The sequence below is a fragment of the Cyclopterus lumpus genome, chromosome 16 (genome assembly GCF_009769545.1).
Source record: "Cyclopterus lumpus isolate fCycLum1 chromosome 16, fCycLum1.pri, whole genome shotgun sequence".
Lineage (NCBI taxonomy): Eukaryota > Metazoa > Chordata > Actinopteri > Perciformes > Cyclopteridae > Cyclopterus > Cyclopterus lumpus.
In genome coordinates, this window is record NC_046981.1 from 12146560 (window position 1) to 12169715 (window position 23156).

General features: G+C 41.8%; 1 protein-coding gene across 1 annotated transcript; it reads left to right on the top strand.

The window, feature by feature from the left end:
• Nucleotides 1–237: 237 nt before the first annotated feature.
• Nucleotides 238–22137, top strand: clcn1b (chloride channel, voltage-sensitive 1b). The gene is made up of 23 exons (XM_034553752.1): nucleotides 238–288; nucleotides 9067–9286; nucleotides 10511–10642; nucleotides 10756–10884; nucleotides 11059–11192; nucleotides 11594–11671; nucleotides 13607–13685; nucleotides 14608–14733; nucleotides 15655–15739; nucleotides 15817–15918; nucleotides 16380–16464; nucleotides 16694–16849; nucleotides 17031–17100; nucleotides 17186–17296; nucleotides 17979–18192; nucleotides 18297–18430; nucleotides 19229–19410; nucleotides 19490–19571; nucleotides 19667–19749; nucleotides 19986–20030; nucleotides 20157–20261; nucleotides 20914–21000; nucleotides 21236–22137. Exons 1-23 carry the CDS (start codon nucleotides 238–240, stop codon nucleotides 21713–21715), a joined length of 2970 nt encoding a protein of 989 aa, XP_034409643.1. The 3' UTR covers nucleotides 21716–22137.
• The last annotated feature ends 1019 nt before the right edge of the window (nucleotides 22138–23156 follow it).

Genomic DNA, 23156 nt, shown 5'->3' on the forward strand with positions numbered 1-23156 from the left:
TAGGAGAGTGAGGAACTTTAGAAGAAGTGTGTGTGTTTATTTGAACTGGTGTAAAGTGTGTACATCTATAAATAAATATATATATATATATATATATATATATATATATATATGAGAGAGAGAGAGAAAGTGTGTGCGTGTGTTTGTGTACGTGTAACGTATGTATGGTGTTGCCCAAGCCATTGGAAATGCTGGGGTGTCCAGCGAGGTTATTTTTGGATCAGTGACAGCGTGTCAATGGCTGCAGATGCGTCGCAAAGAAAGGCTCTGAGATACCAACAGACCCTGGTAGGTCTTTACCAAATAATATTTTACCCGTCTTCTGTCTTTTGCAATGCATTTTGCTTTCCCCTCATTTCATCCCCCTCCACCTGCTTCTCCCTCATCTGTCCATCACCTGTCACTTTGTCTTTTCCAGCCATCCTTTGCTGTTCCCCACTCACACTCTGATTATTTCACGCCGACCTTTTCAATACTTTTCTTTAACAACTAACTTTTGGTCTTTTGTTTTCCGTCTGCATGCTGAATCCTTTCTTGTCCACCGGCAGCGCTCTGTTTTGTCCTTTTGTGCTTCTTTTCTACGTTGCATAGACTTCTCTTGAATCAATACTTCTCAACCGTTTCCTCCTCTTACGTTGTCTTTATTTCTTGAACAAGAGTTATGCAAATTAATGTCTACTTTATTCGTGCAGCCCTCAAACACATTCACAGTCTCTGCTGGCGTTTACTTCCCACGCTACGAAACACTGAGTGAAGGCGATCAACGGAATGGATTTTAATATTCATTTTGATTTCACGCTGCATTTTATTTCCTTTTTGACATTCTATCCTTTCTTTTTTGTGACTCCGTCTATCTTCTATCTGTTTGCCTCCTCAAGCTGTAGCCTTACAAAGTCATTGCAGTTTTCATGTGTTGGTGGATATAAATACCTATATAGAGGAAACCTGAGCAGACAGGTTAGATGTACGTGTTCAGATGAACTCATGTCACTATATCCTCATGGTTCATCGGCCTAAAGGCTCGCCCAGAATGATGGCCATTCCTCCCAAGAGCATCATGTCGACCTGGTCGTCTGGTCTGTGGATATAAACGACTTGTGCAATTGATTTGAAGCATTGTGTTGTTGTTTCTAAAGCTCTTTTCTGCAGAGTTGAGTGTGAAATATAAGTCGAGGGAACGACAGATGAATGAGCATCTGATGTTAAAGTGTGTGTTCATGTGTTGGAGCAGCCGGACAAAGTGTCGCTCCTCTTCTATGAGACGATGGACGGTCGCCCAAAGCAAACGTCTGATTCTCTTGTAACGCCCCTCAAGGGCCATCGGGTCGGATATAAATAAGAAATATCAATTAATTACACTTTCTACAGGCTTAATGTCTCACTGAGAAGTCACATCTCTCAGGTGTGAAAGCTATGATGGTGTGTGTGCGTGTGTGTGTGTGTGTGTGTGTGTGTGTGTGCGTTTGAGAAAAAGAGGGGAAATTAAAGCCTTGAAGGATTCGAGTAGTTTGTGTCGAGCTGGTAATAGATCATGTTAATATGATTTATTTATTCATAAGCAGCAGGATATGGCTGAGTATATGTTCAGATTGTGGGTTTAGCCGGCTAAGTCTTCACAGACTGGTGCGGTGAGGTTACATTAGACGTCTGTTTTGTGTGGAGTTTAAAACTGGGTTATGTTGAAGGTGTTTCTAGATTTGTATGTACATATAATTGTATTGTAACTGTTTCAGCTCAAAACGACCTGCTTGAAAATGAAGGGAAGCCCTTTAAGGTTTTAGCTTTTAATGTCATATTGATTGCACAATTACATGTGTCTGTATAAATACATAAAGTAAAAAAAATTATGAAGTTGGGATTAGAAAAGAAACACAGGCCTATAATACCCTTATAATTTTCAAGATAGTCTCCAGGAAAAAGCCATTTAATTTCTTACTAATTATAGAGAAAATAGGAGCTCCACTGCGGGCGTGATGTGTTTTTGAAGGCCAACCCCAGAGGTTAGCACCTCACGGATTCTCTCAACAAAAAGCTCCATTATGATTTTGGATTATTGCAGAAAATAAGCTCTGTGACAAACCCAAGTTGATGATGGTTAAAATAATGTTAGGATAGCGTTAAGCTATACACGCTCAAAGAGAATGTAAATGGTGGATTAGTTGACTTGTTGTAATCCTGAACAGCCCAAATCTTCATTCTCTATCTGTGTTGGATAGTTTTTTGTCGGACCTGCTGTGCACTAAAAGACGGTTACACCACCAATTTAATGCTGCCTCTAATTTACCTTTATTAAATCAAAGTGTTGTGTTATCTAACCTTGCACCTGGTACAGAGGTGCAACAGCTTCTCATTTGCAATCAACCTGGTGTTGACATTGTTCGCCCAAAATATCTATTTGCATAGAAAAGTGATTTCAAATAATTTCTTTAAAGTCTGCAAATTACGAACTCGTAAAATAAAGCGTTATAGAAAAATACGTAACAAGATGTTAGACCGGCTTTAACCAAGACGTCTTTTGACCGGCAAAGCATCAAAGTATCTCTTGCTTTGTTTTTTTTAAGTTGTATTAATTACTTCCAAGTCCCAGAGCTGTTGTCGACCCTTGACCTGAACAAAGAGGAAGCACCCTCTTTTGACTTGTGACAGACACACTTCATCCGGAGTGGTGAGAACAGTGTGTGTGCGTGTGTGTGTGTGTGTGTGTGTTCTGGTTGTGTGTTTAGGATAAATGAATAAAGGATGTGGCTAAAAATGAGGTTGTGCGAGGTGATGGGTCTCAATCTGTGAGTGTCAACAGCAGTGAAATAGATCTCATAAGTCTCAAATGTTACAGGCTACTAAAAGGGATAATGTTCACCAGCCAAATGTCTCACAGACTGGAATGACTGGGATGGAGACGATTAAGCCATTACATTTCATACGATATCGTGGTCACTTGATGTGTCTTTTTAATTACAGCGGGGGCTCGAATGTAATAATCCGACTACTTGTAGACGAGTCACATCAGGAGTTAAAAGATGAACCGGCTAGTTAACGCGGTGAAACGGTGTCAATAAGGTGTCGTCGTCGTTGCGTAAAGGTTAAAGGTCGCCATCCGTCTGAACGACAGGCCCCCTGGTACAGATGGGCTGAGGGAGGCACACAGCGGGAGAGAGGGAGAGGTGTGTCGGTGAACATTGGGTCACACTGCTGCTAAATTTATCCACGAGTAAGGTTTCACCTCCGGGGTGGGGGCTGGATGGATTGGGGACAAGGGGTGGGGAGGGGGAAGAGTGAAAGGCTGCACACGAGAGCTCAGTAGGTGAGTCGGAGAAGAAAGAAGCATCTGATTTCTAATGTGTTTTTGTACCTTACAGATTTGTGCAATTGGAAAAACAAACAAAACAATATTCTGAATATAAACCAAGGTTTCATTCCCTGAAAGCACCTCAAGGCTAAAATGATATTAGGACAAACATTTACAATTGACTAAATTTGTATTTGCCTTTAAGAACTTTTGAGAAAAGAGAAGTGCAATTAGTTAGTTGTGGTGTCTCTAAAATGGCCTTAATGTGTTTTTCTGGCTCTTAAATCTGTTTCTGTCCAACAAATTGAAACTGCAAATTATTTTAAAAAACAGAATTGAGATTGAACAGAGCTTTAAGTATTTAAATAAGGTTGGTTTAAACTTGTTTGTATGTTGTATTGAAACACAGATAAAAAAAAAGAAAATATAATGTTGGAGCCAAATAAGAATAATGTAAAAATGAAAAACTGATTATATGGATTTGATATATTGGGGTTTACGGTGCTGATGTGTAACAGACCTTTTTACAGCGGACTGTTTGTCACGTCACAGCAGGGAAAGCGCAAGTGTAATTAATAACAATATGGATGGCTGCATTCCACTTTGCTCTGTGTCAAGGCCCTGGCGTGGTGCATATTGTTTACTGGGACACTGGAATGGAACAGAGCTCCCTTAATGTTATAGGAAGGCTGTAAGAAGGAGAACAGTTTTATAACTGGATTAATTGAAGTCCGGTTTGGAACAATTCTCAGGTCTGTTCCACTTCCGAGCTGCAAAAAAACTGCTCAGGCCATTAATACGTATGAAGAGTTTATCCCATCATGCATCAGGTAGAAGACAGCAAAACAGAGTCAGACATGCACTCAATTCACCTTCAAAGTGTTGAAATGTAACTGGTTTTCAAGCTGACAGCAGCCCTTCACGTTCCGGGTCAATGTTAGTTGCCGAAGTTAAAGTAATCATTTGCTTTACAAGCTGAATTAAACAAAACAAGACAGTCAACTAAACTCTGTGAATATAATATAATATTGAATAATATTGTTCGCGAGAAAGATGTAAACAGCTTCCTGGTGAGACCGAAAAGCGGCAGCAGTCTGGTCCCCAAAGACCCAGAAACCACGTGAGAACTACTGGGTCACAACGGTGACCCATTTTAGGTCCCCACAGTCGGAGAAGTTGACTTAATAAAGGTTAAGAATAGAGCCGATTATACAAGCTGAAACCAGATTATCCAAAGTAAATCAATATCTGTCTCTATTGGCCTAGAACTGTTTTATAAGCAGCATTTTTATATATATTTTGGACCTTGTTTTTCATAGTTCAAGGCTTATAAATTGTCTTTTTATGCACTGTTTTAAGTAAGTTTAATGATTATAATATATTGTCTTTCACAGTTAAATGTATTGTTCAACTGTAAAGTATGTATGAGGAGTGTATCCCATCATGCATCCTCAGTATATATTGTTGCCACAACTTGAACCAATATCCAAATTGGAGCGATCACTGCCAACATGTTTGTCCCCTTTAGTAAAGCCCGGTGTCTACGTTGAAGGTACTTCTAGTACAGTGCAGCATTATCATCCAGCCTACCCCACACAATGTTAATAATGTTAAGGGCTCCACTCCGTCACCAGGTATTATTTTCATAGCTTACGCTTGTGTCCTTCTTGCCTAGTATCATGTATGATCCAGCTAAAGGAATCTGCTGACTGAGAATATACCCCTCTAAATTAAAAGCTGCTGAAAATGTATTGTCAAGCCTCAAGTGTTTGTTTTAACCTCTGCTGCTTTCTCCACTCTCTGAATGTGTGTGCGCTGCATCGGCCATACCTGTCAGTCACTGGCCTCCATACTGTACCAGGTACAGTCTCAAAGACGGGAAATGTAAGACAAAGATATCCAGAGAGGGTATTGCAGTATATTAAGGACGCACAAGAGAGTGAGGAGCAACCTGCAGGAGGAGCGGCTGAAAAGATGAGGGAGCGAATCAATACTTTTGAAACAGTTCTGAATATTGATCAATTTCTGGTAAGGTGTATTATCTTGAATATTGACGTGTTTTTATTATCCTAAAGTTTGGGAAGTCTTTTGCAAAGACAGATGCATTTATAAATTGGGTCAGAGATTGAGGAAAGACACTTTTGTACTGTCTCTTATTTGTTTTATTGACTTTCCATTTTACATTTCCTGTTGTGAGATTACTTATAAACCAGCTTTTCCCTGGATTACTTGGTGGAAATATGAACTGTGGGCTCATACATTTTGCAGTTTGGTTAATTTTTCTCTCTTTGCCTCGTCAACATGCTGCAATTAGAACATGACAGCTTGAGCAGTGTTTGGATGAGCCGTGCAAATGTTATTGTGCTGGTTAATTAGTGTATGCATATGGAGACGCGTGTGCGTGTGCGTGTGAGAGAGAGAGAGAGAGAGACGGGGGTGTAATCTCCTGATCTGTCAGTGAGCAGGTCAGATTTTATCATTAACCTTGTGCTGTGGAACAGGGCTATATTGTTGTAAGGCCTCACCACACACACACACACACACACAAATACAAACTTAGCATGCTTACGAACCTGCACCAACACACACAGATATTTATCAATATGCAATACTGACTCTCGTGAGGGACGCAGGAATGTGGGATTCTTTTTTTAATTAACTCTCAATGTCACACTGCCCTTCAACCTCGGCATCTATTAGCAGCTCTCACTAACTGGAGCTCTTTCTTTTTCTCTCTCTTTCTCTCTCTCTCTCTCTCACTGTGTTTTTGTTTGCACTTGTAGATCCTCTTGAAGAACTTGTGTTTTACGGTAGCATTACCTTGTTAAAGCCAGCTCATGAAGGGCAGATCCATAAATGAATTCGAAGCTCTTGACGGCTCCACGAGCGTAATCTAAGACGGGCTTTGTGTTCCTAACAAAGCCAACGGAGGAACGGTTTACATTTCTCCATTCTCTTCCTCCCGAGAGACTGCAGTAAGAACACCATTAAAGCTTGAGCTCTTACAGTAGAGCACAACAAACTATTAGTGAGGGGTGTCAGGGCAGTACAGTAACACACCCATGTGTCCATGGAGACTAAAAGGTGCAGGAAAGTAATAAGAACTCCGGGGGGAGTAAGTGGGAATCTCTCTGGGAGTAAATTGGTTTGACTCGAGGAGGAAGAGGAGTAGGGAGAGTGTGATCGAGCCTCTCGAGTGGGAAGGTCATTCCACAACAGAGAGTCAAACAGCGGCAGCAACGATGCTCCAAGATATGCAACGGTGGTGGGAAATGTTGCTTACTGATGTCACTGGATGAACAAGGTTGCATGGTGACATAAATGTAAACACGAGGTTGAGCGATGGAGAAAAGAAAAGTCCCCCGGACGTGAATCAATCACCGCTTTCAATGTCTCTCTCACGCTGTCGGCCATCTGTCTGTTTTCTGTCTCCCTCGTTCAGATTTATTTCCTTTTCGGCAATTCGGTGGCAAAACATCGGGGCCGCAGCTTATTTTGATTGTTGCAAGAACTGCCGAGATCCATGTTGACACTCTTCAAATAACCAGAAGTTCAAAAGAAAACAATGAATCCTCACATTTTAGAAACTGGAGTTAGTAAATCTTTGGCATATGTTCTAATATGACTTAAATGATTCATTAATTATTACAAGTGCTGGCTGTTAATTTTCAGCAAATCAGTACACAGTTAATTTGTGTGTATGTGTGTTTGTGTGTGTGTGTATATATATATATATATATATATATATATATATATATACTCAATTAATGCAGTGCATAAATGACTAATGATACAAATGGTAAGCATTTTGTGATTATGTTTTGTAATTTAGTATTTTTATTCTACTGACAGTTGATTGATTATAAAATCAAATAAAGACAAGAGGTTCAAACTAAATGTTATAAACAATGCTGTACTCTTGCCAGACATATACAAGAAAACTGATTTGATTGAAGTCTACGATCAGTTTATTAATCAACGCAAAAACAAAATGAAATGCTGCTCTTCAGCAGTTTATTAGAGAATATAGTTAGTTGAAACAAGAATGATAATGTATAACTATAACCTTATGGTAGTCTGTGTTTGCGATGGGAAGTGAAAGGCTTAAGTAACAAATGGGAGCGGTGCACAGGTTCCTGTTGCTCCTGTCCTGGTTTTGGAGGAGCCTGGTGCCGGCGCCTGTTTGATGTTGATGGATTAGTGCTTTGGTGTTAATGGTCCGACTGGTGGTGCAGAGGTAGCCTGCAGTGTAGGACAGCAGACAACAGGAGCAGAGCTGCATCATGCTAAAGACAACTGATGAGGAACAGGTAAAGACCTGAAGACCAAAGGCTCCATCTGGTCAGATGGTGGCCGGGGATTTGTGTTCTTCTCTTACTGAGTTAACGACACAGTCCAGTGTTCTTCTGTCATTTTCCTTTAACCACGAGCTCCTTCACTGGATCTGTTTACATGCGTTAATTGACTTCTCTTTTTAAAGCTGTAGCGTTAATGGGTTCTTTGCTCACATTAGAGCGGAATATATGTATGTTTTGTGAATATTAACAGTATATTTAATGTTGTGTTATATTGCTATAAAGTTTACTTTGTGCAAGTAATGACTTTTCTATCCACAAAAAGATCCTTAACTGACTTCACATGCTGCTGTGATCTGAACTTTCCCACGCCATTGTCTGTTGCTCTTAGTAGCAAACCACATTATTATATAAGTTATATAAGTCTTTGCATAATACAAAATATATAAAATTGCAAATAGTTGTTTTCATTGCTTTGTCTACTGTTAGCTGCGGCCACAAGCTGTAGGCGGAGCCTTATTGTTCAGAATAACACTTTGTGGTTTGTAGTGAGGAATAACTTTGACAATTTAGGGACTTCAAATATGTTCAAGAGCCTTTAACAGCTGGCCACCTGCTTTGTGGTGTATTTATTATGAACTACTATATGTCGTGACTCGTGTCTTATTGTGGTCTGCTTGTGTAAAGCAGGTTTTGGGGACAACATCTCAACAAAAGAAAGTGTGCACTAACTTGTCACGCTCTTGTGTGAATATTTTCAATTCAGATGAGATTGTAGATTTTGTGTTGCACCTTTTATTTCATTATTGCTGGATTATGAGCAGCCAGCTAAGCTTTCGTTTTGGTCCTCTGGTCCTGGGCCTCCTGGCTGGGTGTGCCAGCTCTCCTTTCCTGTGTGAACATGAGACGTGATGTGTGGCAGACGGCCCTCCTTATGATTTAGCTTCTCGCTGGGCTGTGTGGTGGGATGCATGTGGTCTATAGGTTTCAGCTGCACACCTTAGCTGCACCTGGATCTGCAGCGTTTTACAGCTTCTGCGATTTACAAGGTGTCCTGTTTTCTGACCGTGTGTGTGTTTGTGTTTGTGTGTGTTTGTGTGTGTGGTTGTAGGTGTAAAGCATAGGGTAAGATGTGGAATGTCCTCTCTTCCAGGGGCTCTTCCTCTGGCTCCTCTCAGGGAGGGGTTTTTCCGATCTCTATGCCCGTTTTGTCTATTTCCGTCAGTCAGGGTATTCGGGTTGGTGTGTATCCCTTACACACACGCCGCACATTCCCCATCTCTTTCTCGTTATCTCAAGACTCTTCACACTGGATCTAGTTTTATCCTCCTCCCAAGTCTCAGTTTTCAGGGGTATTTCTCCTTCTCCTGAGTCTTCGTTCCCATCTCCCCCTCCTCTCTGATATCTTGCATTTCGTTTTCCTTCTCGTGATTTGTTGCTGCTTTGTGCATCATGTCGTGATTGTCAGTGTCTCCCGGGTTTCAGCTGTACGGTGAGTACAGGGAGCAGCTAGGAAACTCTGCCAGGCGGGAGGCTGCCCGTCTGCTGACAGAGAGACAATGTAGGAGACAGGCGGGGGAGAACCCCACCGGCCGAACAGGGCACGGGCGACGGCATCATCATCCTCATCATCCTGTGTCCCTGGAGTCGTACCACAGCCACATCTCCTCCACCAAGAAGCCTCGTCCCTACTCAAAATGCCAAGGTGACCATCAGGAATGAGTTATTCTGTTCAAACACGCTTTACAACAACGTTTTCTGTAAAGAGGCAAACTGTGGTAATCGTTTCCATGGCTACACCTTATGTAATAACCAGGAAACATATTAAAATAAAATATTATTATATATATTTTTTGAGTTACTGGCAGCTCACTTCAGTTTTTCTTCTTTGTGAAACTTTGATCTTTTATTACACTATATTCTAGAGGGAGCAGTATTTATCACTCGGCTTCCTGGTTACTTTGCACATAAGGATTCTATTTGAGCTCATAAAATAGGATGCACTTTTACAGTTTAATTAGGCTGCCACCCAGATCATCAAGCAGGTAGTCAGGATTTTTTGACATAACCACTCATACTTTAAAAAACAAATTCTCTAAAACGTGTTATTTGGATGTTCAAATATATTTCATTCCCCAACATGAAGCTGTTTTGCATCCTGAAGGATTCAATTACCTCTCAAAAAATACTTAATGCTGAAAGTGTATCCCTTTATTTTTCAGTCTAAAAGTTATACGTTTTGAATGTGTCTAAAACACACTGAAGTCTGCTTATCAAATCCCCAGCATGCATTTTGATTGTAGAGAGAGTAGAAACAAAAGCAGTGGACATGAGTGCATTTACTCAATTACTGTACTTAAGTACATATTTAAGGCTTTGTACTTTACTTCAGTAGTACAATGACATTTCAATGGGAAGTCATTTGCATTTTCCCTTCCACTTTATTTAACTTAAGTCAATTTTCAGTTATCATCCACTTACCAAAAATGGTTCAAATAAGCTCCAACTTTACCAACTCCAACAGTAAAATGATGCTTATACATTCATGCATGACATATGATAATCAAATCATAAAATATTTGATAATATAATTCACATTTGGTAACTTTTAATTGAAGTATTATTTATTTATTTTTCTCATAATGTATTGTTACTTTTACTGATCTGGACTTTTCCTCCACCACTGATCTCAATGTCTTGTGTTTTACTTTTTAAGAATTTATTTTACAGAAAATGCACACAATGTCAAAAAAGCACAAAACCCTTGAGATCACTAAATGTTGACGTTACATGTTATGAATGTTATTGCATCGTCACTGTAGCCATGATCACACTGAATGATTCCCAGTGCTACGATAACTAATGGTCAGTCATTGAATCAAGATAAATGGATTTGAGGTGAATCATTCATTTGCGCTCTCTGTCCCAGATTGTTTTGCTCGTGTGCGGCGGTACATAGTGACCAAGCTGGGGGAGGACTGGATATTTCTGGTTCTTCTGGGACTGACGATGGCTCTGGTCAGCTGGAGTATGGACTACGCCAGCGCCAAGAGCCTACAAGGTGCACAGGCCAAAGCCGGAGAGATGATTCCTGTCAATCTGCAGTTTGATAACACAGACTTTGTCTGTAATTATTCCATTTGTACTCATGTGTTTTCTACTTCTGTCTTTCAGCTTATAAGTGGATGCACAGGGAGCTAAAGGGCAATGTGCCCCTTCAGTACCTGGCCTGGGTTACCTATCCCATGATCCTTGTTATGTTCGCCTCGCTCTTTTGTCACCTGGTTTCCCCACAGGCCATCGGTAAGCCCTCCATCACCTGTCAGCCTCTCTTATCCTCTCCCAGCACCTGTTTATTTCCTCTCTTCACCTCCTTTTGTCTGTTTTCCTGTTGGAAGATCGTGGCAGTCTCTCTTTATTTACTGCTCCCCCCCCGTCTTTAGACTACGTCTCCATCTTTCTCTGTGGTTTTTACAGGTTCTGGCATTCCTGAGCTGAAAACCATCCTGAGAGGTGTAGTGCTGAAGGAGTATCTGACCCTCAAAGCCTTCGTAGCTAAAGTCGTCGGGCTGACTGCTTGCTTAGGCAGTGGGATGCCAGTAGGCAAAGAGGTAAACAACCCCCCTTTTTATATCTGATTTTCTCTGTGTTTATCATTATTCATTGAGCCAGCATCACTATCATCAACCCCCTTCATCTCTGTTTTTCTTTCTGCATCACTCTATCTGCTCTTTCTCCAAGCTTGGAGTATAATAAATCATCTTCTGTCATGTTTTTTTTCTTTCTCTCCCTCCTCTCACGGGATTGAAGCAAATTATTTCTCAGCACAGGAGCACATTAATTTTCCCCATTGCAGTAGCAGAGTAACTGTCAGATCCAGCAATTATACCGGGATTTATCTGTTCTGATACCACATGTCCCAGTTTAGACTCCATGCTTTACAGACAATAGTCGGTGTCTGTGTATGTAACATTACGTGTCACTCATCTGTGTCACGACGTGTCACCCTCAGGGTCCATTCGTCCACATCGCCAGTATCTGTGCCGCAGTGCTGAGTCGATTCATGTCCATCTTCTCTGGAGTCTATGAGGTAAGCCGAGTACCTGACCAAAACTCACTGACCACAGTTAATGAAGGTGGGGAATGTAGCTTTTTGCATCATAACTTGCTTTGTTGATGTCTTTGGTGTAATTACAGGGTTCCCACTGGCCCTTAAATTCTTAATTGTTACGATTGTTTTGTTTTGAGCCAGTGACCGGGCTCAAGGGTTGCAGTCTGTTAGTCGGTTAACACATCTCAACAACTGTGATTGTTATGCTATGAGCATGCGGACGTTAGCGTTTAGTTCAAAAGCACCAATGTGCCTCTGTACAGCCTCACAGAGCAAAGATGGTAGGCTATACTCTTTTTACTGAGTTTTCAAGCCGTCACTTGAGTCACCGCCTCAGTCCCCTCGTGACTAAAGTTACTCCAGCAGTAACAAATTAGACCAGCACACACTGTGATTGCTTCTCTCACATAGCAACAGGCAGGAGGGACTCGTGACTCTTAAGTCAGTAAAAAGAGTTGAGTTGTTTCAAACAATTTGCACATCACTATCAAAAGACTCTACCTTATTTTTAATGTATATATATATATATATATATATATATATATATATATATAAACAAGGCCTCTACAGTGTTCACTTTTACCAATTTTCAGTCCATGAAGTTCATTGAAAGGCACTTAAATATGATAATGACGAGAAAGTGGGAACCCTGTGACTGTTGTCCTCCCCCATCTGTCTCTCTCCCACCCAGCTCACCCTCCCCTCCCCGTTTCTCTTGTGTCTATGTTGTTGCTCGCACCTCGTCTGTGTTTGCGTCTCACTGTATTAATAGTGTGATGGAAATGTCTGGCATGTGTATTAACAGTGACCTCCCATATCTCTGTCTATCTCCTCGTCCCCCCTGCTTTCTCATTCATCACTGCTCGTCTGTGACCCTTAACCCCAGAATGGCACCCATAACCAGGACCTGTTGGTGTGTGCGAGTGCCGTGGGAGTGGCCACGTGTTTCGCGGCCCCCGTAGGAGGCAAGTGCCCCTCCTGAAATAACATTGGGACCACAAACGTGGAAGTTACATCTGACCTCAGAGCAGTGCTCTATATTATTTGGTGATGAATAAAACTGGATGAATATTCAAACTTGCGGATTTACCTGTCAATATGTAGCTGATGTCTACTCTAAAGGAAGATTTTGGGAAAATCCACTTATTTGTTGACCTCATAGTAGTTAGATGAGTGATGCCTAAAATGTCAAACTATTCCCTTAACACTGACCTCAGTCCAGAGTCCATGAATTAAAAGTTAATTCAATTGAAAGTTTGCCAGAGACTTGAATTATACATTTATTTCTGCAGTGAGCTTTTCTGCATCCCAACCCCGTTGTGGTAAATAATAAAGTATAAATATATATTCAGCAAAAATAATTTCACAGGGATCATTAAAGATACTCTCTTACTCAAATTGTGACTTTAGAAAGGTACACAGAACGTCTAAATAATTAAAGGAAAATATTTAACGTCTCCTTCCATTCATTTTCGGTCTGCAATCAGTTGCAGGAATTTGTTTTTAAGGACGATGTGACCCGTTTGTTTCCTGATTGCTTAATTGCTCCCTCTAAGTCTTGATTTCTCTGCCTGCCGTGTGCATTTCTGCTTCATATTCTCTGGATGTGCCTTTTTTTTTTTTCCTTGTCTTTCGAAATTTCTTTTTTGAAATCACACTATTCAATATTTATTCACTTTATTCCATTTTGCCTCTTTTCTGTCCCCCCCCCCACCCCCCCCCCCCCCCACCCCCCTCTCATTGTTCCCTCTCCTGTCCTCTCCACCTTGACCTTTCATTCTCTCTATCCCACTCCCTTGTCTTTCTGTCCACGCTCTCGTTCCCCTTCATCATCTCACGCCTTTCATCGCTCATTGTCTCTCAACTCTTTGTTTCCCTCCTTGTTTTCCCCCTCTCTGTTTTCCGTGTCAGTAGAACCCTTATGGTTACACAGATATTCTGACTGTTGGCTGTGCCGTGGGGGTGGGATGCTGCTTCGGCACTCCACTTGGAGGTACTGTACAACCTGCATCAAACATCTCCTTACTGGAGACTGCACTGAGAATCAATTGAAATGAGTCAGTGGCACAGGGTGTTGAAAACAAGCCAGTATCAAAACTTGTTTACTTATTCTTTGTTAAGATTTTTGACGCAAGGACAAATAGACGTCATAATGATACATCAGCTTATAATCATTTATTTACAGAAACATACTGTAGAAAAACTTTAAACAAATATTATTTGTTTCATTGTTAGACAGGATTATTATGGAGCCAAGACATTTTTAAATTGTTTGCCTGGAGTTCAAAACTCTAATGACGATACTTATGTATATATACTTACTTAAACATTTATTTGGTATTTCTGTTCAATTTCTTGTGAGTATATTGGCCCAGCCTATTTATCCACCTAACTCTGTAAAAGAGAAATGTAACTTCCCCTGAAAATCTTGTTTGTTTTAAACCACAAAACAATGACTTACAGAACAATAACCAACAATTGGCTGAGCGGCTTATATTCATTCCTAACAGATGTATTTTATTTCTATAATAGGACAATTATAACGGGTTTGGCGAAAAAGGACATTTTTTACAACGTTCTACTTTTAAGTAATGTTTTAAATCAATAATGCCAAACGTGTGTGTGTGTGTGTGTGTGTGTGAGAGAGAGAGAGACTGATGTGGATGTGTGTGTGTGTGTTTGGTTCTGTTACAGTGTGTATTCACTCCCTGTGGTTCTCCTGTTGTGTATAATTACACCCTCAGCCTCGAGTGTTTTTGGACTAATTTTGCTTATTTAACTCATCTCTCTCTCTCTCTCTTTCTCTCTCTTTCTTTCCCTTCCCGGTTTCTCTCTTTTCCTTCTCCCCTTTGAATCCCTCCTCTCCCTCTGTCCGTCCTCCCCTCTCTCTCTCTCTCTCTCCTCACCCCCACCAGGGGTGTTGTTCAGTATTGAGGTCACGTCTACCTACTTTGCGGTGAGGAATTACTGGCGGGGATATTTTGCCGCCACATTCAGCGCCTTCATATTCAGGGTGCTCTCTGTTTGGAACAAGGATGCTGGTGAGAACACACACACACACACACACACACACACACACACACACACACACACAGACACACACACGTTACATACACACACTGCTGAACTGGCATTTTATGGAAAGTAGCTGAATTTGACAGCTAAGTAATATTTGCTTCTTTAAACCAGAATGTTTCAAGTCATCACCTTCGGTTTATTCTCAATAAGCAGCACCAAAGAGTTAAATACTCACAACTTGCATCTAAATCCCTGCACCCTAATCTCTGCCTTTTTATATACTTAATTATGTCAACTTATTACAGATTATAAGACTATTTTCTGTCTTATTAAATTCAAACAAATATCTCTCACTCAACCGGACAATCATCTAATATTCATCTTCCCAAACAACTTTCAAGCTGAGGTCAGTTGTCAAATTTGATCTCCTTACAGTTTAAAATAATATTTTCCAAATATTAGTTTATCTATTAAATATTCATTTTCTAAATGATTTCACAAAACTCTGATAGACTCACTCTGCTGCCTGCAGACAGACACACGACTCTCATTCATCAGGTGGACACAAACATGACTCCTATGGGATGATGATGTTTCTCTGAGTCTGTCGGATGTGGAAATAAGAAACTGTTTGCTAATAAGTTCAACGTGTCAAATTTAATGGTGATGAAATGTCAATGTTGTGTTTAAAGCTTTTATCCGCTGCCCCCACACTGTATACGTTATGCAGGTTTAAAGTCCTGAAAAAACATCCTCTGTTTTGACATTATGAATTTAATATTATTCCTAAAACTATTTTTTCCTTTTCCTGCACGCTATAGTCCATGATATCTTTATGTCCTGGCTTTGATTTTATGACAAATGAAACTCGAGATACTGAGCACTGATCACATGTTCGTTTGATGTTTATATTTCATTCTTTGTTACATTTCTTTTTCTCTCAGTCACAATCACAGCCCTCTTCAAAACTAATTTCCGGATGGATTTCCCTTTCGACCTGCAGGAGCTGCCTGCATTTGCAATAATAGGGTGAATAGAAAATTGTGCGCGCAATGATATTGTGTGTCTCCACTTGTAAATGCTATAATGCCCCCTCCATGTTTCAGGATCTCGTGTGGTTTCCTGGGGGCGTTCTTCGTCTATCTTAACAGACAGGTGGTTCTCTTCATGAGGAGACCGACAGCGCTCACACGCTTCCTAACCAGACAGTGAGATCCCCCCCCCCCCCACACACACACATACACACACACACACACACACACACTCACACGCACACACACTCACACACACACTCACAAGGCCATGTTCCCATGATGTCAAACCATTTGCGCATTCAAATTCAATTCCTCTTAATGTATGTCAGCTCTCTCCGAACTCATCAGTCTCACAACACTGGCCAGGACAGAAGCAAAGCCGTAACAACTTTTCAGCCAGTTATTCACTCAATGTGGAGATTCACTTATCCTCAGAGACTCAACAGTCAGGGCCCATTAGTCTCCACCATTAGAAAGAGGCGAGCAGCAGCACCAGGAGAGCCATACAATCAGTGGTGGTACACACTCGTACTGAGTTATTTCTGTTGCAAGGATCACTTATTTTGCCATGTGGTTGTTGTCTAAGAATACATTCCTGTTAATGACTGTGTGTGTGTGTGTGCGTGCGCGTCCAGTCGATTGATCTATCCAGGTGCAGTGACATTGATCATCGCCACCTTAACGTTTCCACCTGGATTTGGACAGTTTATGGCTGGAGAGGTGAGACAGACTCGATCTCACTCTCACACAGCTATTCCGATTTTTGATAAGCTATCTGAAGGGTCCTAACGTGCGTGCCGGACAACTTAACCATGACATCAACAGGATATAATAAGTGTTGTCTTTATTTATACTTTGTCACATCTGCCTTTTACCGGATGAAGCCTTGGTGGAGGTTAAACAGTGCATTTGTTCAGTCTTGTTTCTTTCTGTACGTCTGTCCTGGCAGCTGATGCCCAGAGAGTGTATCAACTCCCTGTTTGATAATTTCACCTGGACCAAAATCTCCGGATCTGCGGCTCCGCCCGGCCTGGGTCCCTCCTCTGCATGGCTTCATCCTCATGTCAGCGTCTTTGTCATCCTCCTCCTCTTCTGCGTCATGAAGGTATCGTTCCCTCTTGCATGTGTTGCATTCAAACATATATATTTAAACCATATATATATATATGTGTGTGTGTGTGTGTGTGTGTGTGTGTGTGTGTGTGTGTGTGTGTGTGTGTGTGTGTGTGTGTGAAAACCTCTGGAACTGGTCTTGAGCCATCCTTGATCCGTTTTTTGTGTTGTAGTTCTGGATGTCAGCACTTTCCACCACGATGCCCATCCCCTCCGGTGCCTTTATGCCAGTGTTCATATTGGGTAAGAGGATTTTGTAATGCGAGTGTCTCCTGCTGAGTTTCAGTTCAATTTGTTTTTACCAGCGTGTCTTATCCCTCTCCTCAAGGAGCTGCTTTCGGCCGCCTCGTGGGGGAGATCATGGCCACTCTTTTCCCAAATGGAATCCTGTTTGATGGGATCGTCTACCGTATCCTGCCAGGAGGTTACGCCGTCATTGGTCAGTCTACGAACCGTAGTGCTATGCTCAGGGTCCCATAGGACTCACAGAAGAGACTTAAAGAAGACTAAGATTTGAGAACATTTGATGAACTACTGACTTTCTTTCTTTCAGTTAAAGAATGTGAATTTAGCAGCACGTTAGAAACAGTTTCACCATTTTCACTCGACTTTGTAGCATCTGTTGTCAAAACGAGGCCTCTAAATTGTCTAATTTAGAATGTGATGTGTCACACCCAAAATGTGTTGTGTTCTTACCTAAAAACATTTGAATTTCCACAAATTAAACATTTAAAGTAATTGGAATTCTTTAAATGTAATGTCTGACTCACTGTTGTAACCCTGCTCTGTTTCACTGCACAAGTGAATGGATAATGGATTATGAGTACATTTTAAAAACCTTTTGCCAAATATGTGGAGGGACAGGGTACAGTCCCCCAGACCCTCCACACAGGATAATAGATAGATGTGATGGATAAAGATGCGTATTAGATAGATATATTTACTTTACGCTTTGATTTCTGCCTTAAGACGACTCCCAACATTGTTGAACTCTATCTTTAAAATTCTTATTTGACCATATTCTAAGTAAATTCAAGGCCCCAGTGGATGTGGTCAGGTACAGAGGAATCAGATGGAGGAATGATAATAGAGGAATGGCTCTGTTTGTGGCTCTCTACCAGGTGCGGCAGCGATGACGGGAGCCGTCACACACACGGTTTCCACCGCAGTAATCTGCTTTGAGCTGACCGGTCAAATCTCGCACATCCTGCCGATGATGGTGGCCGTCATCCTCGCAAACATGGTGGCCCAGGGTCTGCAGCCGTCTCTCTACGACTCCATCATCCAGGTGAAGAAGCTGCCTTACCTGCCTGAGCTGGCCCTCGGGCACATCAGGTAAAGCTAAAACTGCCAGAAATTTAATTTGGGTGTTTATGTTTTCCCATGCAGCTGTCATTGTAGGACAACGGGTATTTATTGTAGAATCTCTGCATCCCCAGCAAGTATAACATCTTCGTGGAGGACATCATGGTGCGCAAAGTTAAGTTCCTATCTTCTCAATCCACCTATCGGGAACTGAACCATCTGCTAGAGAACACATCTCTGAAGACCATCCCCCTGGTCGACTCTAAAGGTGACTTACATCATCCTACTGGGCCCTAATGCTTCTATCTTGTGCTATAGATGATTAGTGGGAAAGAAATTGTTTGATATTTTAGAAAATGTCCTTTTTTATTCAACCCATGCTCTATCAGCAACACTAAATCTCAGTAATTAACACATTATAGGGACTCCAGGAAATCACTGCTCTCAATTCTAAAACCACATATTGTCATTTTTGAATTTCCATTCTTGTACTGGTTTAACAAACATAATGTTGTCTAATCAGGAGTCTATAATTCTGTTTTTCACACTACATGACTGACCGGCGACAGGGGGTCACACATTTCACACAGATCTTTCACTGGAGTCCCTGATGTCTGTTCTCCAAACTACATTTCTTCACAAAAACACATGTGAGGTGTGACACAATAGCATGCACATAGTCACCATGCTGGTCGATGTTGTCATTGGCACACGTTTACACAGTAAAGCTTAGACAAGTCTATATTATTCATGTATTTTCCTCGAGGTGACAACTTGGGTCCTAGTGTGACCTCTTCCCCATGTTTCACCCTCAACTCATGTCTTGCACTCTTATTGGCTGTAGCTCCCCGGCAGGTCCAGATATTTGGCTTGCTTGATATCTGGGATGTGTCTGCGATGCATCATCGAGCCTCTAGATTTACGTCTTTGAACGGTTCGCACGTAGTGAGCCGTTTCCAGTATTTATGCTGTCTGTAGCTCCTTACAGACAGCATACTCCCCAACAAGAAAGCAAATAAGTATTTCCCACAATGTTGAACTGCTCCTTTAACACTTCTGTCTGTAGAATCCATGATTCTTCTGGGCTCCATCGAGAGGTCGGAGCTTCAAGCCGTATTTGACTGGTGGCTCTCACCAGAGAGGCGAGCCTTTGAAAGAGGTCCGAGCTCACCAGACCAGGGCTCCAAAGTCAGCTGGGAGTCCTTCACCTTTGTAGACGAGGATGGCGGAGAGGAGAGCGCAGACAAGGTGGGAACAACAAACCATAAATGAACTTAATTTGTTTGTTTTTTTAAAGCTGTATTTACCAGCAATGTTGTGTCTGCAGATGGCTCCAGTACAGGAAGAGTGTAACGGGCCCATCCCATCCCCGAGACCTCAGGAGCCCTCCACCAACCACACAGGTTCAGGTAACAAGGCAGTTCCACTTCACATGAAAACCAGTCCGCCCATCAAATGTCGCTTCCTCTCTTGTCTGACATGCGTTGCCGTACTATATCCTCAGACAAGCGCAAGCTGCCATCTGTCAGGACGGCCCTTCAAAGACTCTTCTCCTCCACATCTTTGTCAGGACAGACTGAAACTGAGGTAATATTAACCTCACATACTCATTATGTTTCTGCTGTTGAGTTGGCAGCGACGGCTCAGCCAGGGTTATCAGTCCAACATGGCTTATGTGATGGGAGGGGCATGACATGATGCATGCATGAAGGAGTTGACACGTTGTGCAGTGGGTGATGCCATGAAACCACCAGGGGTCATCTTATCATCATCTGTGTAGCTTTTCATACCGACTGCCCTTCAATCTGTCCCTCTTTGCTCAGGAGGCCACGCCCTCTCGGCTGACGGACACCATGTCCCCAGAGGAGGTACTGTACGTTATTGATTCACAATGCACACAGCCAACAATGAGACAACCAAGACCATCCTAATTAATAATGAGAAACTCTGTATACTCTTATTCCATCTCTCTGCCTTGTGATTGGCTGATGTAGATCAAAACCTGGGAAGAGGAAGAGCTGGATAAACCAATCGATATGGAGCAGATACGTATTGACCCCTCCCCGTTTCAGCTGGTGGAAAGGACCTCTCTACACAAGGTGACCAGCAACAGCTGAGTGACATGTAAAAATAATGTAGACACTAATAATGCAATTACATATCACGGACAATTCCCGTTTCATATGTCAAAGCGACATATTTTAAATAAATAGTTTGACATTTTGGGAAATACTTAAACAAACACGATTTGTAAATGTTGTCTGTGAATAAAAACGTATGCCCTGCTTGGGCCTTTCAACCCTTTAATTTGTTACTCCAACTGATTCCTTGATCATATTTCATTATTTCACAAGACAAAAACACAACAATGCAGCCCTCAGTGCTGTTTTGGGTCTGAATCCTCACTTGGAGGTGCTAATAGGTGGATAGTGCTACCTTAAGCTAGCACTATCCCCTTTTTATTTATGCTCAGCTAACTTTCTCCTGGCTGTAGTTTCATATTAAGCATACAGGCATGACAGTGGTCTCAATCCGCTCATCTATCATATTCTTTTGGAACACAAGTTAATTTTCACTTTTATATTCATTTGTTTTTATTCATTACATTACATTTCATTTAGCTGACGCTTTTATCCAAAGCGACTTACAATCACAAATTGTTTACAAGGAACATTGCAGCCATGCAAGAAGAACACATGTCAACACATTTAACACTGACTGGATCATGTCCTCCTCTCTCTCATTACTCAGACCCACACTCTGTTCTCCCTGCTGGGCCTCAGTCATGCCTATGTCACCAGTATTGGAAAGCTGGTGGGTGTCGTGGCACTGAAAGAGGTAAAGTCATATTTTTTCTTTATGTGCATGTTTTTGTCACCTTTGTTTGATCCTGTAATGCGTCATGACAGCGAACTGTGATGATCTCATGTCGTGGGCAGTTGTCCTGTCACTGAGCGCATCGTGTTCTACGTTCTGATTCATGCGGTTATTCTAACTACCTTCAACTCATCTCTCCGGACGTTCACTTCAGCGATCACTTCAACGCGTGTTTCATCCTCTTTCTCTCTCACAGTTACAGAAAGCTATAGAGGGCTCAACTCGCAGTGGGGTGAGGCTTCGCCCCCCTCTGGCCAGCTTCAGAGACGCCAGCAGGAAAACCAAGAAGCACCAACCTCCCTCATCTACCCCTTCCTCCCCCACTCGGGACAAAGACCTGTGGGGGGAGGGGAGCAGTAGGGAGGGAGAGCTGGTGAGGAAGGAGTCCAAGGAGGATTCCAGAGGCAAGGCGTCATCTTCCAGGGGAGCTTCCGGGTGTGACACTTCTCCCTCCTCCCCCAGCAGCGTTAGAAGCACCAGTGGCACCTCTGCCCCCACAAGAGGAGCTGACTGTGATTCACAGGAGCCGGCATCCCCTTCTACCTCCTCGGCTTCTACCTCCTCCCCTACCTCACCTTCACCTCCTGCCTCACCCGTGTCACCAAGCAGCCCTGTCCTCACACTATCCTCCCTGCAGGAGGACAGGGAGAGCGAGGAGTCAGATGAGCCCATATAGACTGGGTTTAGGAGAAAAGACTTTTCCTTTCATGTCACTCCTTTTCCCCCATAGACAGAGCGGCGTGGGTGGAGGAGGACTCATCTGCAAACCCTCAGACATTCAACTCTCAGAGAGCAGGACGAGCTAGTGCACATAAAGCTCCTGAAACTTGTAGTACAGGATTTTTTTTTTCTACTCTTACGATTTCACTCTCAAAATCTCAGGTACTTTCCTGTGTCTTTTGAACTGCAGACGGACAAACATGTTCAGTTGCACATATCGCAAATGTTCAATGTCCATCCATATCTTCGACATTTTTTATGTAGCTCTGTCATATTTCAGTGTCTGTTAATGTCATTAAGTACCTTTAATCAAACTTTAACTGACAGCAATGAATTGTATGGTAATTAAATTATATATTAATTTGACCTAGAGGTCAAAGAGATCATGCATTTATAGTTTACTGATTCAAGGTTCATTTTAAATTATAACTTACATTTATCAGATATGTTATGTATGGTAAATATTCAAATCATTATTACCAATCTGTAATTTTTAAAGATAATAAATGTTAAAGTTGTCTACTAGCTTATTTTAGTCATCTACAACAATAAAAATGTCCATTAGTAGAAAAAACGTCTTGGCACAGAGCTCGTGATTTGAGCTGAATGCTAAAGTCAGATGGGTGTTAAACCGGTGTAACTTAGATAGTTTACCGTGTTAGCATGCTAATATTTGCTAATAAGCACTAATTACAACGTACCGGTGAGGCAGATGGGAATGTGAGCTTTGCAAGTAGCTGCATTCAAATAGAACGCCAATGGCAGCCTTCTCATTATGCATGTCAATGAACGCTGTATTAGCTCGCAATCCTTGAGACAAAAGATTAGCAACCGGCGTCTGATAAGCCTTCAAACTCACTCATGTGTTAATCAAAGGAGCCTTCCTGGATACTATTTCATACCTCACCTGTGCATGAAGCAACACCCCCACCAACATATGTGGCTTTAATGCAGGGCTCTTTTTAGTCAGAACACCCACTTTGTCGTAAATAACTTCAATTCTTTACCTGATGGTGGCGTTAAATTAAAAGTCAGGAGATTACCAAAGTTATTACAATTAATCTTGAAGGGGACATGAATGTGTGCACCACATTTTATGATAATCTGCTCAATAGTTGTTGAGATATTTTAGTGTGGACCCACCAACAGACGGCCACAAACCAACCTCTCGGTTGAAAAAAAATCCCCATATCAGCCTTCCAGCATTCAGGCTTAAAAAGAGAATATTTCTGAGCACATACACGTGCTGTGAAGGTCGACAGTGTGTTTCAGGCTCTGATTTATATTTGAGCTTGAACAAAGAAGCAGTTAGTCCCACAGAGGAGGCCTAGTCATTAATATTCTCCTGGCATAAAACCCCTGATAAGAACCGGAGAGAAATGTGTTTGGAAAAGCAT

What these genes read in the sequence shown, in the direction of transcription:
- clcn1b (XM_034553752.1), top strand. Translation starts at nt 238, where the DNA reads ATGGCTGCAGATGCGTCGCAAAGAAAGGCTCTGAGATACCAACAGACC. An exon ending in GGTTTCCCCACAGGCCATCG is followed by an intron (nt 10,885 to 11,058) that starts GTAAGCCCTCCA and finishes TGGTTTTTACAG; the next exon opens with GTTCTGGCATTCCTGAGCTG. An exon ending in TATGCCAGTGTTCATATTGG is followed by an intron (nt 17,101 to 17,185) that starts GTAAGAGGATTT and finishes CCTCTCCTCAAG; the next exon opens with GAGCTGCTTTCGGCCGCCTC.